This window comes from Chrysochloris asiatica, unplaced genomic scaffold (genome assembly GCF_000296735.1).
Source record: "Chrysochloris asiatica unplaced genomic scaffold, ChrAsi1.0 scaffold00064, whole genome shotgun sequence".
Classification (NCBI taxonomy): Eukaryota; Metazoa; Chordata; class Mammalia; order Afrosoricida; family Chrysochloridae; genus Chrysochloris; species Chrysochloris asiatica.
The window spans coordinates 11,051,552-11,068,446 of NW_006408582.1; the positions used below are offsets into that span (position 1 = coordinate 11,051,552).

The 16,895-nt window shown below is 41.6% G+C and overlaps 1 protein-coding gene across 1 annotated transcript in view; it reads right to left on the reverse strand.

Annotated features, from left to right (window-relative positions):
- DOCK5 (dedicator of cytokinesis 5) overlaps positions 1–16,895 on the reverse strand; it is a 289,956-nt gene that overhangs the window by 196,318 nt on the left and 76,743 nt on the right. Inside the window, 1 exon segment of the mRNA XM_006864377.1 lies at positions 3,167–3,250. Within this exon segment, the coding sequence (XP_006864439.1) occupies positions 3,167–3,250 (84 nt within the window).

Genomic DNA, 16,895 nt, shown 5'->3' on the forward strand with positions numbered 1-16,895 from the left:
CCAGCCACTCTGTGGGAGAAAGATGAGGCTTTCTACTCCCGTAAAGATTTACACCCTCGGAAACCCTGTACAGGGTCGCTATGGGTCGGAACCAACTCAACGGCACTTAACAACAACAACAACAACAACAACAGGACAAGATGTGAAAAAGAAAAAAACAAAAAACAAAAAGCACAACCAGAAAGATAAGGCTTGCATTTGGGGTTGCTTTCCCTATTGGGGATCTGCTAATTCTAGAAAAAGTTCTTGAGTAGTTGAGAAGCTGAACAGCATTTCTGAGCCCCGGGAAGCCACAGGGATGAATATGGGACCTCTGCATGAATTGGCAGGAATTTCAGACAAAACAGAGTTAAGGCAAAAAGTATTTCTAGCTATAAACATAATGATGAAATATTTGACAAAGAATTAAAAGGTAAACTTGTTTAATATAACAAGTCTAAAACTATACTCCCATTTGCTTAAAAACATGTCACAGAATAGATAAAGCAAAAAACTGACATAAATATAAAGAGAAACAGACCAACTCTAAGTATGGTGGAAGGAGTAGCATAGTGCTCTCAGTAACAAAAAAACGTTATGTCAGGATACAGCAAACTGGAATCTAATGGACACTGTCTTTGTTCTCTTAGGGCTGCTATAACAGATATATATACTACAAGTGGAGGGCTTTAACAAACCCATCTATTCTCTCACAGTGAAAGTTTGAATTCAGAGCATAAACTCTGGAGCAAGGTCCTTATCTCCTTTCAGTATCTATGGACCTAGCATTCCTTAGAGATCCTCCTATGTCTTGACTGGCTGTAGTAACTCCACAGTGCAGGGACCCCAGGTCCCAAGGACACACTTCATCACCCCCAGGTCCCTTGGTGCCAAGTTGGTCCCTCCTTTTCTGCTCACTTTTCTCACCTTTTATCTTTAAGAAGATAAATGGTGTTGAATGCCATACACCTGTCTCCCTTACATCAGCTCAGGGCTGTATTGAATGAAGGGTAGTGATACTGTTGTTAAGTGCCATCACGTTGGATTCCGAGTTATAGCAATCCTCTATAAGGTTTCCAAGGAGTGGCTGATAGGTTTGAACTACTAGGTTTGAACTACCGACCTTGGGGTTACCAGTCCTATGCTTATCCTACATCATCACACCAGGACTCCCATCCCACCCTTAATCCATTTACTGGTTTATCACACCATGGAGGATAATCACATGACTGCCAAACCACTGAGAATCACATGGCCCAGTCAAGCTGACACATATTTTGAGGCCGGGAGGTGTGTGTGTGTGTGTGTGCGGGCGGGGTGGGTGGGGTGTTTGTGTGTATGTGTGTGCATAATTCAATCCATAATAGAAATGTAGAACTTTATACTCAATAATATTCTTAAGTCCACACAGAAGTTTTAAAAAACGAAACATAAGCTTTTTGCCTGCATAATGAAAAGGTAAGTGTCCAAAAGGGACTAGACAGAGTGGGTTATTCTGTCCTAACCGAGAGGTGGGCCTGAGTAAGTGCTGAGGGACCCCAAGCAGGTTGGGAAAGAAGCAGATTGTCCCTAGTGTCTTGGTGACTTAGGGATGCCACAAAATTGACTGCAGACTGGCTTGAGATGGTGAAGATAAAAGCAGAAGAGCGAGAATAGAACAGGGAGAATCCTCACAGCATTCCCTCCCCTCTCCCTGCCCCTGGGAGCTACAGGATTACACTTTTGAGTTTGTGAAACAGGAAAAGATACGGCAAAACACCCCAATACTCTGTCTAAAAATAAATGAAAGAGTCTTTTGTCCAATTTGGCAGATGACTTAGCTTTCCTATGGCCAAACTTAACCTTCTATTCCTCTGGCATTCTATCTCCTCTTCTCCATTCTATGTATCGTATCCCAGAAAGCAGCACCAGATTCTAGATGACCACCTTCGCCATTTCCATCACAAACATTTACATAGGGAGGAAGGAACCTCCAAGTCCAGAGTCTCTGTTGTAAGAATCCTCACCTATGAGAAAAATCTATACTTAGTTTCCCATCTCATTCCTCCAACCTTCAGAGAGAATAAATGGTCCCTGAAGGTTGTTCTTTGCTTTTCTCTTTATCTTCAGTGCAAAATGTTAAAGTGCTCAGCTGCTTACCAAAAGACTCGAGGTTTAACTCTACCCACAGGTGCTTTCAAAGATAAGAGCTAGAGATCTGCTTCTGAAAAACCAAGAAAATTGAAAACTCTAAGCAGCACAGTTCTACTCTAACACGCAAGAAATCACCACTGACCCCATGGCATTAAAAAAAAAAAGGCAGTGGTTTGGATACACATTCATGGTGCTCTATGAGTTTGGAGACCTGGCATGGCACTGTGGGTAAATGCGTTGGACTGCAAAGTCGGTTTGAACCACAAGGTCGGTAGTTCAAGCTCACCGGCCGCTCCTCAGAAATCCTATACAGGGGTGGCTATGGGTCGAAAACGACTCGACAGCAGTTAACAACAACGAGTTTGGATTAGAAATGTGAATACAATACGTGGAAGAGCTACTCGCACAAGGAATTAAGAGAGTCTGCACTAAAGCTAGAAGGCTGTGGGGGTGGGATGGAGACAGATGTGACCTGTGCTGTTCAGACAAACCAGCAGCTCTGAAGCACTGCCCCACAACCCTCCAACATGCTAACTGGGAGCACCTCCCTACTCTAATCGAGTTGGAGACATATACTGCAGACTTTCTGGATCTGCTGCAGACCTGACCTAATTTTCTCTGACAGAATCTAAGCAACATCAGAAAGTCATCTCCCTCAATCCTCCCGCCAACCTGGCAACATTTATTGCTGAGTAGAAAGAAGCACTTAATTAACAGCGCCTCCTTAGAGCTACTGCAAACCTAATGCCCCAAGTGTTCCCTCCCGATCCAATACTGCATTTGATCATCCTGCATCCCACAGTTGGGAGCACAACAGTGTCCTCCACATGGTCACATATCTCAACTCTGGTGTCTCGGCAAGTTTGCAACTCTTCTGCTCATCTGGCTGTTTAGAAATCACCCACAATATGAAATTGTAAGTACTTCCTGGATTTTTACTAGCAGCACTTCAGGAAGTAGAGCATGTTGATGTTTGCTCTAAGTGCCTTATTAATGAGTAACTTCCACTGTTTGACTCTTTCCCCCAGCCTGGCAGGAGGCCATCCAGACTTACCCTCATACATCTCCAGAATGTGAACCGTGTCACCAATCTGCAAGGAGAGCTCCACATCTTGAGAAGCATTATAATTATAGATTGCTGGGAATGAGAAAGAAAAGGGGGGGGAGGGGGAGAGATGGCATCAGTGGCAGTTAAAATACATATCATTAAATAGTACATTCAGTAGCTAATAAACGACATTCAACCAATAACCCTTGATTTAGTGATTTCCTGTGACTCGCCCATTATACGCAGAGACCCCTATTATGAGATTGGTTCATTCTTCCACCCCAAAATATTGATTAGTTGCCTCCTATGTACCACACACTGTTAGACACTGGTGAGAGAACAGCAAACCACACATACATGATACAACCCCTGCCCTCAAAGAACATAACAGACTAGTCGGGGAAAACGACATTGAATATATTATCACAGAAATAGCGACTTAAAGAAAACTGTGCTGAGCATTATGAAAGAAAACAATTGGTCCCCACTGAATAGTTTTCATCTTATGTAGATGGGTCTGGTAAAAAGAGATAGGATAAGAACCTTATGATTCAATAGTGAATAATTGTTATCATAACTAATTGTGACTGTCACAATTGTAAAGGTAGAAGTTTGTAACAAAAACGGGGGAGTAGTTCATCTTACATTCCAGGAACACAGGACCCTAGGATCATCAGGGGAGAAGAGCACAAGCAGAATGCGGGACCCCTATCCAGAAAAGCAGCGATACCAGAGATGGCAGAGACGGGGACATGAAGAGAGGGCGCAGCAGAGGACTCTAGATTCATGGGAAGAGAGGGACTAAGAACTGGTGGCCAGGAGGAAGCTTGCAGAATGTGCCATTTGGTAGTTTAAATTATTATAATTGCCGAGTGTTTTTTTTTGTTTTTTTTTAAAGAGCTAAAATGAATAGAGAGAAATACTGCTGACTGATGATACATGAAGGGATTATAGTCATTGTAATGAAACGGGGTGTATGATTTGTTGAATGTAAAACTGCTGTCCTGTAGACTTTCACTCAATTCACAATAAAAACTTCAAAGAAAAGAAAACAACAGCCTGGAGTGAGAATGTATTGGGAGGTGTGTTGGTCCCCTCATTCATCAGTAAATAGCCAGCCTCCATCACTGAATTTACAATCTCTCAGAGTACAAAGAAGTAATCAACCTGCTTCCATGCTACAGTAATGGCTAGCTGAAAGGCCACACGGGAGACTCGTCTACCATCTTGTAACAGCATAGCATAGAGCACAACACAGGACAATGACCTTGTTCTAAAAACCCTAGGAAACAGGATTGTCTACCAGTTGTCAACCACTGACTCACGCATTCCCGAGTAGTTGACTTCAATCACCACAGTGCTTAGCACTGACAATGACAGGGGTGAAGTTGTAAGAATCAGGAGACTAACTTTGACAACACACTAAGAAGACAAAAGACCCAATTTTCAAATTAGGAAAAGGTGTTGAATAGACATTTTATACCAAAAAACATATATGAATGACTAATATGCACATAAAAAGCCGTTCAACATTATTAGTCATTAACTCATTACCATTTAGTCCATTCCAACTCATGGCGACCCTTGTTGTTGTCATGTGTAATGGAATTAGTGCCGAATCACAGTGACCATATACAGGGTTTCCCAGGAGCAGTCCAGTGCTTATTCTACAGTGCCATACCATGGCAACCCTTTGTTGTTGTTGCTAAGTTCCGTGGAGTTGGTTATGACTCATAGCAACCCCATATAGGATTCCCGAGGTTGTAAATCCTTATGGGAGCAAAACCCCTCATTTTTCTCCGGCGGAGTTTGCAGGGGTTTATTTTAGACACTCAGCCATATATAATTTAAACCTTGTGGTTTGCATTCCAGTGCTTATCCCATAGAGATCCCATGCCTCCCCATGGCAACCCTTGTTGTTGTTATATGCTGCCAAGTCCATTCTAACTGTACAGAGTTCCTGAGGAGCAACAGCTGGGCTTAAACTGCTAATCTTGTGGTTTGAAGTCCAGTGCCAATTCCAGAGTGCCACACCAGGACTCCTTGGCAATTCTTATGAAAATGTATATATAAAACCACAGTGACATAATACTTCCTGTCCACTTCTTCTTGTTAAGTGCCGCCAATCAGTACAGACACATTGTTGTTGTTGTTAGGTGCCATCGAGTCAGCACCAACTCATAGTGACCCTACACACAGCAGAATGAAACACTGCCCGATCCTGGGCCAACCTCACTACTGTTGCCATACTTGAGCCCACTGATGCTGCCACTCTGCAAATCCATCTCGCTGGGGGTCTTGCTTTTTTCTCTGACCCTCCCCCCCCCTTACCAAACATGGTATCCTTTTCCAGTGACTGGTCCCTCCTGACAATATGTCCAAAGTATGAGAGATGAAGTTTGGCCATCCTGGCCTCCAAGGAGTACTCTGGCTGCACTTCTTCCAACACAAATCTGTTGGTTCTTTCCATATCATCAGTCAAAACATGTCCAGGGGCAGATTGTGGAACAGATCATCAGTTGCTCATATGCAAATTCAAACTGAAGCTGAAGAAAATGAAAACAAGCCCACAAGAGCTTAAATATGCCCTTGAATACATCCCACCTGAATTTAGAGATCATCTGAAGAACAGATTTGATACATTTAACACTAAAGACCAAAGACCAGAAGAGTTCTGGGATGACATCAAGAACATCATACAGGTAGAAAGCAAAAAGTCATTAAGAAGACAAGAAAGAAGGAAAAGGTAAAAATGGATGACAGAAGAGACACTGAAACTTACTCTCCAACATAGAGATGATAAAGCAAATGGAAGAAATGAGGGGGTCAAGAGCTGAACAGAAAATTTCAAAGATCAGCTCGAGAAGATAAAGCCAAATATTACAACAAAATGTGTAAAGATCTGGAGTCAGACATCAAAAAGGAAGAACACGCTCAGTATTTCTCAAACTGGGGGAACTGAAGAATAAATTCAAGCCTTGACTTTCATTATTGAAGTATTCTCTGAGCAAATTATTGAATGATGCAGAAAGCATCAAAAGAAGATGGAATACACAGTCATTGTACCAAAAGGAAATGGTTGTTCAACCATTTCAAGAGGTAGCGTATGATCAAGAGCCAATGATACTGAAGAAAGAAGAAGTCTAAGGTACACTGAAGGAATTAGCAAAGAACAAGGCACCAGGAATTGATAGAATAAAAACTGAAATCTTTCAAGAAAGTGAGGTGGCACAGGTGGTACTCACTCATTTATGCCAAGAAATTTGGAAGACAACTATCTGGCTGACTGATTGGAAGAGATCATATTTGCGCCCAATCTAAAGAGAGGTGACCCAATGGAATGCGGAAATCATCAGACAATATCTTTGATATCCCATGCGAGTAAAGTTTTACTAACGGTAATACAGAAACAGCTACAAGCATACATTGACAGAGAACTTCCAGAGGTTCAAGCTGGATTCAGAAGAGGATGTGGAACAAGGGATATCACTGTTGATGTCCAATGGATCTTGACTGAAAGCAGAGAATATCAGAAAGATGTTTACCTGTGCTTTTTTGATTACGCAAAGGCTTTTGATTGTGTGGATCATGACAAGCTATGGACAACACTGTGAAGTATGAGTATTCCGGAACACTTAATTGTGTTCATGAGGAATCTGTACCTGGACCAAGAGGAAGTTGTTCGAACAGAACATGGGAACACTGAATGGTTTAAAATGAAGAAAGGTGTGCGACAGGGGTGTATTCTTTCACCATACTTAGTCAACTTCTATGCTGTGCAAATAATCCAAAAAGCTGGGTTCTATGAAGAAAAATGTGGCATCGGGATTGAAGGAAGGCTCATTAACAACCTGCAATGTGCAGATGATACAAACTTGCTTGCTGAAAGTCAAGAGGACTTAAAATAATTACTGATGAAGATAAAAGAGCAGAACCTTCGGTAGAGGAAATAAAAATCCTCACCACTGAACCAATAAACAACATTCTTATCAACAGAGAAAAGATTGAAGTTGTCAAGGACTTCATTCTTCTTGGATCAACTATCAACACTCATAGAAGCAGCAGTCAAGAAATCAAACGACGTATTGCATTAGGCAAATCTTCTGCACAAGACCTTTTTAAAGCGTTGAAGAGCAAAGATGTCAGCTTGAAGACTAAGGTGCGCCTGACCCACGCCATGGTATTTTCAATAACCTCATATGCATGTGAAAGCTAGACAGTGAATAAGGAAGACAGTAGAAGAATTGATGTTTTTGAGTTATGTTGTTGGAGGAGAATATTCAGACTCCTAGCAACCCTGTATAAGGTTACTGAGGAGTGGCTGGTGGGTTTGAACCACCAACTTTGCGGTTAGCAGTCCAATGCTTGTCCTAGAGTACCACACCAGGACTCCTCATGTCCACTGGCTTTTGTTAAGTGATGTCAAGTCAGTCCCAACTCTTAGCGGCTATGTATTGGGTTTCCAAGGAGCAGCTAGTAAGTTTCAAAACTTAGAAAGATGGTGGGTAAATGGCAAGAACATGGGGAAATTGGAATTTTCATGTATTTATTGCTGGTCAGAACAGTTTGTCAGTTTCTAAAATGTAGGTATAAATTTACAATACTGTTGTGTACTATCCATCGAGTTGATTATGACTCATAGCTACCTAACGTGACAGAGTACAATTGTTCCCATAGGGTTCCTAGGTATAAATCTTTAAGGGAAGGAGCCCTGGTGGTACCGCAGTTAAGTGCTCAGCTACTAATCAAAAGGTGAGTGGTTCAAACCCACCAGCCACTGAGAGATAGATGTGGGGGATCTGCTCCTGTAAAGATTAGAGCTTTGGGAATCCAATAGGACAGTTTTCTATGCCCAATAGGGCGCTATGAGTTGGAATAAATTAACTGACAATAGGTTTGGGTTTGTTTATTTATTTATTTGCATTAAATACAGTTTATTGTTAGCTTTAGTGCCTATAGTCTCTACTTTATTGTACCTTTGCAAACAGAATACATTTTTTAAAAACTGATAAAAAATTTCCATACATATAGCTCTATATGATCTATTCCAGGGCAACACTATTCTCGTTATACAATTGTAAAAATACTTTAGAACCCAAAAACACAGGGTAAGCAAAAAAAAAAAAAAAAAAAAGCCCTGAGCCATCTTGAACAAGATTATAATTTGATGACTCCCTTTAGAACACATTTAGAAAACACAAGAGGAGTTGGGGGAAATACATGCACACATGCACTCATGAGAAAAATGCATTACTGAGTTTGGTTGTAGGTTTGGGAATCCTAACTGGACCATCTATTACCAGAATTTTTCTCCTACAGAGCAGTTGGGTAGATTAGAACAGATAACCTTTCAGTTAGCAATGAGGTGCTTAACCATTGTGCACTAAAAACCCAAACCAAACCCAGTCATCAAGTCAAATCCAACTCATAGTGACCCTTCTATAGGAAAGAACACAACTGTTCCTCAGGAACCTGTACATCTTCACGAGAAAAGACAGATGAGTTTCTCCTTTGGAGTGAGTGGTAGGTTTGAATCACTAAACTTGCGGTTAGCAGTCCAGTGCTTAGCCCTCTGCACCACCTGGACCCCTTTCCAACCCCACATATATAGTCTTAGCCATCTACCCAAAAAAACCAAAGATGAACATACATAGACTTTATGTGAATTTTCATAGAAGCTGTGGTAGACCCAAACATGGCCCTCTTTATCTTTTGTCAATTACCTAGAACCTGTGAACACTAAAGATGCGATTAAATTAGGATCTGAGAAGAGACACTTATCTTGGGTTATCCACATGTACCCTAAACAGAATCACATGTACCCATATAAGAGTGAAGCAATGAGAATTTGGGGGTGAAGCAATGAGGGTTTGGGGAGACACAAAAAAGGAGGAGATAATGTGAAGAGGGAGGCAGAGATTGGAGTGATATGTCTCCAAGCCAAGGAAGGTCAACAACTACAAAAGACAAAGAGCGAAATCTCTCCCACCAACAACTTGATTTTGGATTTCTGGCCTCCAAAACTGAGAGAGAATAAACTTCTGTTATTCAAAACCACTAACTTTGCAGTAATTTACTACAGTAGCCACAGGAAACTAATCCTTATTCCTAACAACCAAAAAAAAAGGGATACAATCCATCAACTGATGAATGGATAAACACAATATAGTACATCCACACAATGGATATGATGAACAGTAAAAGGAAGCACAATCAAATGCCACAACACAGACGAAACTAAAAAAAAGTTTAAATCAAAGAAGCCAGCTGCAAAAGACCACACATGGGATTGTCCCATTTACATCAAATGTCCAGGAAAAGCAAATCTCAAGAGACAGTGCATAAATAATGGATGCCTGGGTCTGGGGGTGGGAATGGTGACTGATCACAAATTAGAAATCTTTTGGGAGCATTAGAAACTTTCTGAAACTGGTGTGTGATGATGGTCACACAACTCTGATAATGTAGTAAAAATTGTTTAATTATATACTTAAAATGGGCGAACAGTGTGTTATGTAAATTACTGTTTGAATGAAGCTGCCTTTCTTGTATTTTTTTTCAGCAGATTTATTTCTTATCCTTCACTCTCCGAATGAGTGATTTCAATTCTTTGAGGGAAAAAAGAACTACCTTGGAGTTTCAGCTCTTACCTTTTCAGTAAGGAACCACACAACCCACCATGCTCCCTATCTCTGCAGGCTCCAAAAGATGTCCAGCAATCCTTCTGCCGTATCGCACAGGGGTCAATGAAAACATCCTCCTCATAATTAAGAAAGGAAGATGTGTCTGTTGTTGGTCAGTGCTGGACACACACTTAGCCTACAATGAATGCAAATACCAGCCATGTCTCTTTCAAGTAGCCTCTCCCTTTTGAAGGAAGTCATTCAGAGAGCATTCTTCTGCAGTCCTGGCACAGATATCTGGACAAATTACCTTGGAATTTTTTGTAACCACTGGGCTTTTGGACCAGACTATGAGTTCAGAATAAGATTGGTTTGACAGAGAGAGGGGGAAAAACTTTTTTTTTAAAGGAATGAAGTAGGTTAAGAGAAATAGCATAGAATTCAGAAGTAGGAGTTGGTTCCCGATTCCACCTGTTCATAAGGTCCCTGGACCACAGCTACTATTCCATTGAAGATCCAACTCCTTTGTCTCACTGCTACTTTATTGACATTTTTGTCCATAAGTATATGTTGCTGCTTTTCTACAGGCAATAGAGGCACATCCTTGACTCCCCCAGCCCCAATTCACTCAACTGGTTCCTTCCCCTGACCACCTCCCCTCAGATGGAAACAGGAAGTGGTGAGGTCACTATGTCACAATGTGGTTACTAAACCCAAGTGGTGAGGTCACTGTTACTAAACCTCAGGAAGCCTCATCTCTTCCTGGTTCTAAGTCACCAGGGAAGTAAGCAGAAGCTCTTAAAAGCAACACCTAGCACTGGTAGTTCCAAGCATAAACATCTACCAAGTGTCACTGCAAACACATACACATGCACCCATCAAGGAACCATAACATTTCCGTAAAATTCCTGAGCCTGACAATGAAAAAACCCTCAAGACTATCCCAGCCTAACAGTCACCTTGACTTCTACTATCGGCCAAATCCCCCCCTTTGCTGCAGTCTTACATCCTCCTTTGTACACTGTGTCCAATTCCTGGTTTCTCTGGAAAGACAGCCTGTCTTGTTCTTTGTAACAATCAAATCCCATATGCACAATTCAATTCAACAAATGGTTCCTAAATACCTATTACTCCATATGCATCTCTTTTCGCCTCCGAATTCCAACAATTTTTCCTTTCAACACAATCTGGGTATTCAAACACAAATAATCTTGTGTTATTCCTGGCACCAATTAGTAAACTCATAAATGAGGACTCTGTTGCATGTTACCTTTGTGGGTCTTGCACATCACATAGAACTGGATTGGACTCCAAGAAGATGCTCCAGTATAATAATGGCTTTACTTTTATTGTATTCCTTCTATAAAACCCACTAATCATTTCAGTTAGTCACCGTTTCTTGTAAATGCTCAGAGATACTTATTCTGCTTTCCTTAAAAGAGGCAGCTGTGATGTGCCTGCCACTTAAGAAAGGGATATCAAACTTTTCTCTCAAGTCCCGTAAGCCCTCCTTCCCTGGCCCCCTTCAGGCCTAGGAGTCATAATGGCTCCCGGCCAACAGCTCTGGTAGTATAGTGGTTACGAGTCGAATTGCAAACCACAAGGTCAGCAGTTCAAAACTACCAGCTGTTCTACAGGAGAAAGATGAGGCTTTCTGCTCCCATAAAGATTCAAGCCTCGGAAACCTTGTACAAGGTCACTATGAGTTTAAAATTGACTCCACGGCACATAACCACCACCAACCATCACCACCCCACCTATCAGTTTTTGTTAATGTGATGATTCCCATGTTGCTACAGTGCTGGAAAGTGCTACTGTTGTGTGTTACAAAGTTGGTTCTGACTCATAGCTACTCCACAGGACAGAGTAGAAATCCTATAGGGTTTCCTAAACTGTAGTCTTTTCTCCCTCAGAGTCACTGATGGAGTCAAACGTCAGACCTTTCTTTTAGAAGCCAAGCATTGTTATTGGTGTCAAGTCAGTTTTAATTCACAGTGAGTCTGCACAGGATTTCCAAGGAGTGACTGGTGGGTTTGAACTGCTGACCCTGTGGTTAGCAGTCCCATGAATAATAGCCTATCCTACAGCGTCATACCAGGACTCCAGAGGCCGAGTATGGTGCCACAGTAATCTATGGACTGGATGCCGTGTACTGCATATTTACTAAAGACACTGAGGCTCAGAGAGGTGAAACACTTTGCCCAGGGCAAGCTAGTTTACAAATGACAGCTGTTACTAAAGCTTGCTCTTGTGACAGCCAACTCATCCCATTGACCAGGCTGTTCCATAACACTGAAGGTATGTTTCAGAGTGGGGAAGTCCTGCAGCTGGAAAAGCCTAGAAAAAAAGAAAGAAGTGCTCAACAGAGTCTGAATATCTTGTCTGGCCTTAGAGTGCTCTCATTTAGCGAGGTTCCAACTTCAACAAGAGCTTTATCAAACAAAACAATGACTGGTGCTATTTAGAGAACAGGTATACCAATGAATCACTATTACTCCTGGAATGTGAACACTTGTTGTAAAAGGGAAATCAACGAAAAGAAGCTTAGGGTTCAAATAAAATGGAATTCTGGCCTCAGCTTTGTTGTCATTTGGCTGCCTTGGAGTTGGCCCCAGACTCAAAGAGGCATCGAGGCCTTATGTGACAGTAGTCTCAGCTGTGTTGTTGGTAAATGTCCTCAAGTCAGTAAAGACCCATAGCTACCCTGTATGGGGTTTCACACCTTGCGTTCAACTGACTTTGCAGTCCAGTGCATTAATCCAACATGCCACACCAGGACACACCAATTTCAGCTTTACTACTTTTGCAAATTGCATGCTCTTGAATGAATTACTTAATCTGGGCACCTCAGTATCTCACTTGCAAAATAGGGACTGGATCTAAAGATTCCCCTGGGCTCTGACATCCTCTGATTTATAAGGTGATAAGGATAAGAAGCAAGAGAAACAAGTTGCACTGTTTTGAACTAGCAGGCACCACCACAATCTCTTGTTTTGTCTGAGGAAACGAAACATGAATGGGGAGTCACTGCGTATTAACTGCCTAGCTGGCTGCTGTGCGCAAGGTTGGGAAAGACAAATTGCTGGAATTCTTCCCTAAGCAGCATACTGTTCATATCGGGAAAATGTAATTTTGTGGAGCCAAGTCGACAAGACAGTATGTCTACAGAATGCACAAAGGGTCTGCATTTCACCAAATTCCTGATTTGGCATTTTTTGTTTAAACTAAACTTCTCTGAAAGGAACAACAACAAAAAAAAAAAATGTGAAGTTCTGGGATTATATGATAAGAAATCAAGAGAACAGATTGAAGAATTCCAAACTGAGAATCGGTTTTGATGATGACAAGTCGATGATTTCTAGTAAGTCATCTTTCCAGTGAACTAGTTTCTTTCGTGAATCCTCAAATTACGACTCCCTGAAAGAGTCCTGGTGTGGTGTGGAGTCCCGGTGTGGTACTGTGGGTGAAGCACTGGACCAAAAGGTCAGTTTTAACCACAAGGTCAGCGGTTCAAACTCACTAGTCACTCCTTGGAAACTCTGTACATGGTTGCTATGAGTCGGAATCAACTCCACGGCACTTAGCAACAACAAAAAGAATAACTAAAGCATTAATTTTTAAAATTCATTTGATAGAAACTACAAAAGAAACATGTTTGAACTGCCTACCTTGCAATTAAGGAGCTCTGGTAGCGAAGTGGTTATGAATCGGGCTGAGAACCTTAAGGTCAGCAGTTCGAAACTACCAGCTATTCTGCGGGAGAAAGATGAGGCTTTCTGCTCCCGTAAAGATTTACAGCCTCGGAAACCCTGTACAGGGTCACTGTGAGTCGGTTCCGACTCCACGGCACATAACCACCACCACCTAGCAATTAGCAGTCCAGTGCTTATCCCTGGGCATCACACCAGGAATTCACTTTCAGCCCTTAGGATTGTAAACACAAATGAGGTCATCTCATCTTTGATCTTCAGCTTGGTTTTAATGCAATGAAATCCTAGTATGGCGCTGTAGGATAAGCACTGGACTACTAGCCGCAATCCAACAGCCACTCCTTGGAAACCCTATACTGTTGTTATGAGTCAGAACTGAATCAACAGCACTTAGCAACAGCAAAAACATCAATCCTGGAAAGGCCAAATAGGCATTCTTTTGCTCTTTAATTATATTATACTGTACTATGAGTTGCCCGAGAAGAAAATTCTGGTGGCACTTAACAACAACAACAACCACCAAAACCCAAAACCCAAGCCCAGTGTCACTGAGTCAGTTGAAACTCACAATGACCCTACAGGTTTCAAGATAGTAAATCCTTACTGGAGCAGACAGGCTCTTCTCATGAAGCTACTAAATTTGAAACACCGACCACGAGATTAGCAGTCCAATACTTAGCCTACTGAGGCCTGGTGATATACCTCCAAAAGTATCGACCCCTGAAAACCAACCAGATCAAAAACAATAACCACACAAAATCCTATAAAACACATTTCTCTATAGGACACACAAGTGGTTACCATGATCACAAATCAGATTCAACTTAAGTAGATTCACTGCAGGAAGGAAGGCAATAACAAAACAAAAAACCGCCATGGTTTCAGTCTGATCATTACAATTAGGCTAGAGTCTTTTTGTGATTGGGTGACCATCTTGCTGACCTTCAGATGTATCCAAGTCAGCTGATTAGAGCTTATACCACTCACAAATAGCACACTCCAAGACCAGGCTCTTAGGGGAGTCTACAAGTACCTCTTCTGGACTGTTTAGGAAAATAAGAGGATTTAATGGCTAAAGTATTCATTATTGATTAGAAATTTCTATTTTAAGGGTTATATATATATTTGTGGATGAACTGATGAATGTCTTTAACTGAGAGATATTTTTCAGGTAGAGACTCAGCTACAGTGAATGGATTGGCTCAGTCATACCAAGTGATATGGCATCTCATTTAGATTAAGGTGCAATTAAATTTATATGAAATGTTTAAAGGTGGAATGCTGAAACAAAGCAATTTAAAAAATTACTCATATACTACAAAGTCTGTGTTCTATAAATCTGAGGATTTTTCCCCCACAGCTTTCCTATGTGAACATTGGAGGCAACTGTACATTCTTCTTAAGGTTTGGTGAATCCCAAAAGGAGAAATATGCATAGCCCAGGCCTGTGACTAACAGCTAGTAGACACTGAATAAGTGGCAGTCACCTTCCTCTTTCCCCCTTCCCCTTTTTGACCCTGGCCAGCTTCCCATTTTGAGCCTCAAAGACAGGTGCAAGTTTTCATACTACTAAGCCAGTGACCGTGGTGGTGGTGGTGGTGTGTCGTGGAGACAATTCCAACTCATAGCAATTCTGCACAGGTTTCCAAGGCTGTTAAATCTTTATGGGAGTAGAATGCCTCATCTTTCTCCCAAAGACCAGCTGGTAGTTTCGAACTGCTGACTTTGAGGTTAGCAGCCCAACTCATAACCACCAAACTTACAGAGCTCCTTGCTGTTCTTGTTGTTGTTCAGTGCCATCAAATTAGTTCTGAGCTATAGCGACCCTGTCTAGATAGGGTTTCCAAGGAGTGGCTGGTGTGCTTGGACCACCTACTTTGCAGTTCAAACTGACTATGCAGTCCAGCGTCTTAACCCACCTACAGTCACAAAGATTGTAGAGGTAATAAAACAGGTCACTCTGGACAATGTAACCAAGGGAAAGGTTGCTGAAAAACGAACCCCAGGTGTCCTTGCACATAGCAAAACCATTTTATTGCAAGCAAGCTCTCTCCTAAAACACTAAAAGGGTCAGTGAATATGTTAGTATTTTATTAATTTACTTGCTGCCCCTTCCAAGCATTTCTGCAAAGGTTCAAACAAGGAAACAAACAAACAAACAAACAAACAAAAAAGCTATTCTGTCTATTCTGACTCACAGCAACCCTACAGGGCAGAGTGGAACTGCTCCCTAAGAGTTTCAAAAGCTGCGAACTTCTGGTGTGGCTGTGGGTTAATGGGCTGGACAGCAAAGTCGGTTTGAACCACAAGGTCGGTGGTTCAAGTTCACTAGTTGCTCCTCGGAAACTCTATACGGGGTTGGAACTAACTCCACAGCATATAACAAGAACAATCTTTGCAAGAATCAATGGTAAGGAAGGAAGAATTCCAATATGCACTAAGGCACTTATGAAAAACAAGGCTACAGGAATTGACAGAATACAAACTGAAACGTTTCAACAAACCGATGTACAGACGGAGGCATTCACTCATCTATTCCAAGAAAATTGCAAGACAGCTACCTGGCCAACCAACTGGAAGAGATCCATATTTGACCCCTTACAAAGAAAGGTGACCCTGTGGAATGCAGAAATCATCTAACAATATCATTAATATCACATGCAAATACAATTTTGCTGAAGATAATTCAAAAATGGTTAAAATAGTACATCATCATGGAGCTGCCAGAAATTCAAGCCAAACAATTACAGTCATCTGGAATCTGAAAACAGATCAAGCGGCAGTCATTCAAATAGAACAAGGGGACTCTGAATGGCTTGAAAATCAAGAAAAGTGTGCACAAGGGTTATATATAACCTTTTACCATACTTATTCGGGAGTCCTGGTGTGGCACCGTGGATTACTGCACTAGATTGCAAAGTTGGTTTGAACTACAAGGTTGGCAATTTAAGCTCACCAGCTGCTCCTTGGAAACTGTATACAGGGTCACTATAGTTGGAACCAACTCAACGGCACTTATCAACAAAAAACATACTTATTAAATATGCAGGCTAAGTAAGGAATTTGAGAATCTAGATTCTATGGAGAAGAACCTGTCATCAGGATTGGAGGAGGTCCATTAACAACTAGGGATATGCAGATGATACAACCATGCTTGCTGGAAATGAAGAGGACTTGAAATGTTTACTGACAAAAATACCATGAAAGTACCATGGACTTCCTGAAGAACAAACAAATCTGTCATGGAAGAAATACAGCAAGAATGCTCCCCAAAAACAAGGATTGTTGTTGTTGTTATGTGCCGTCAAGTCGGTTCCGACTCATAGCGACCCTGTACAGGGTTTCCGAGGGTGTAAATCTTTACGGGAGTAGAAAGCCTCATCTTTCTCCCGCGGAGCGGCT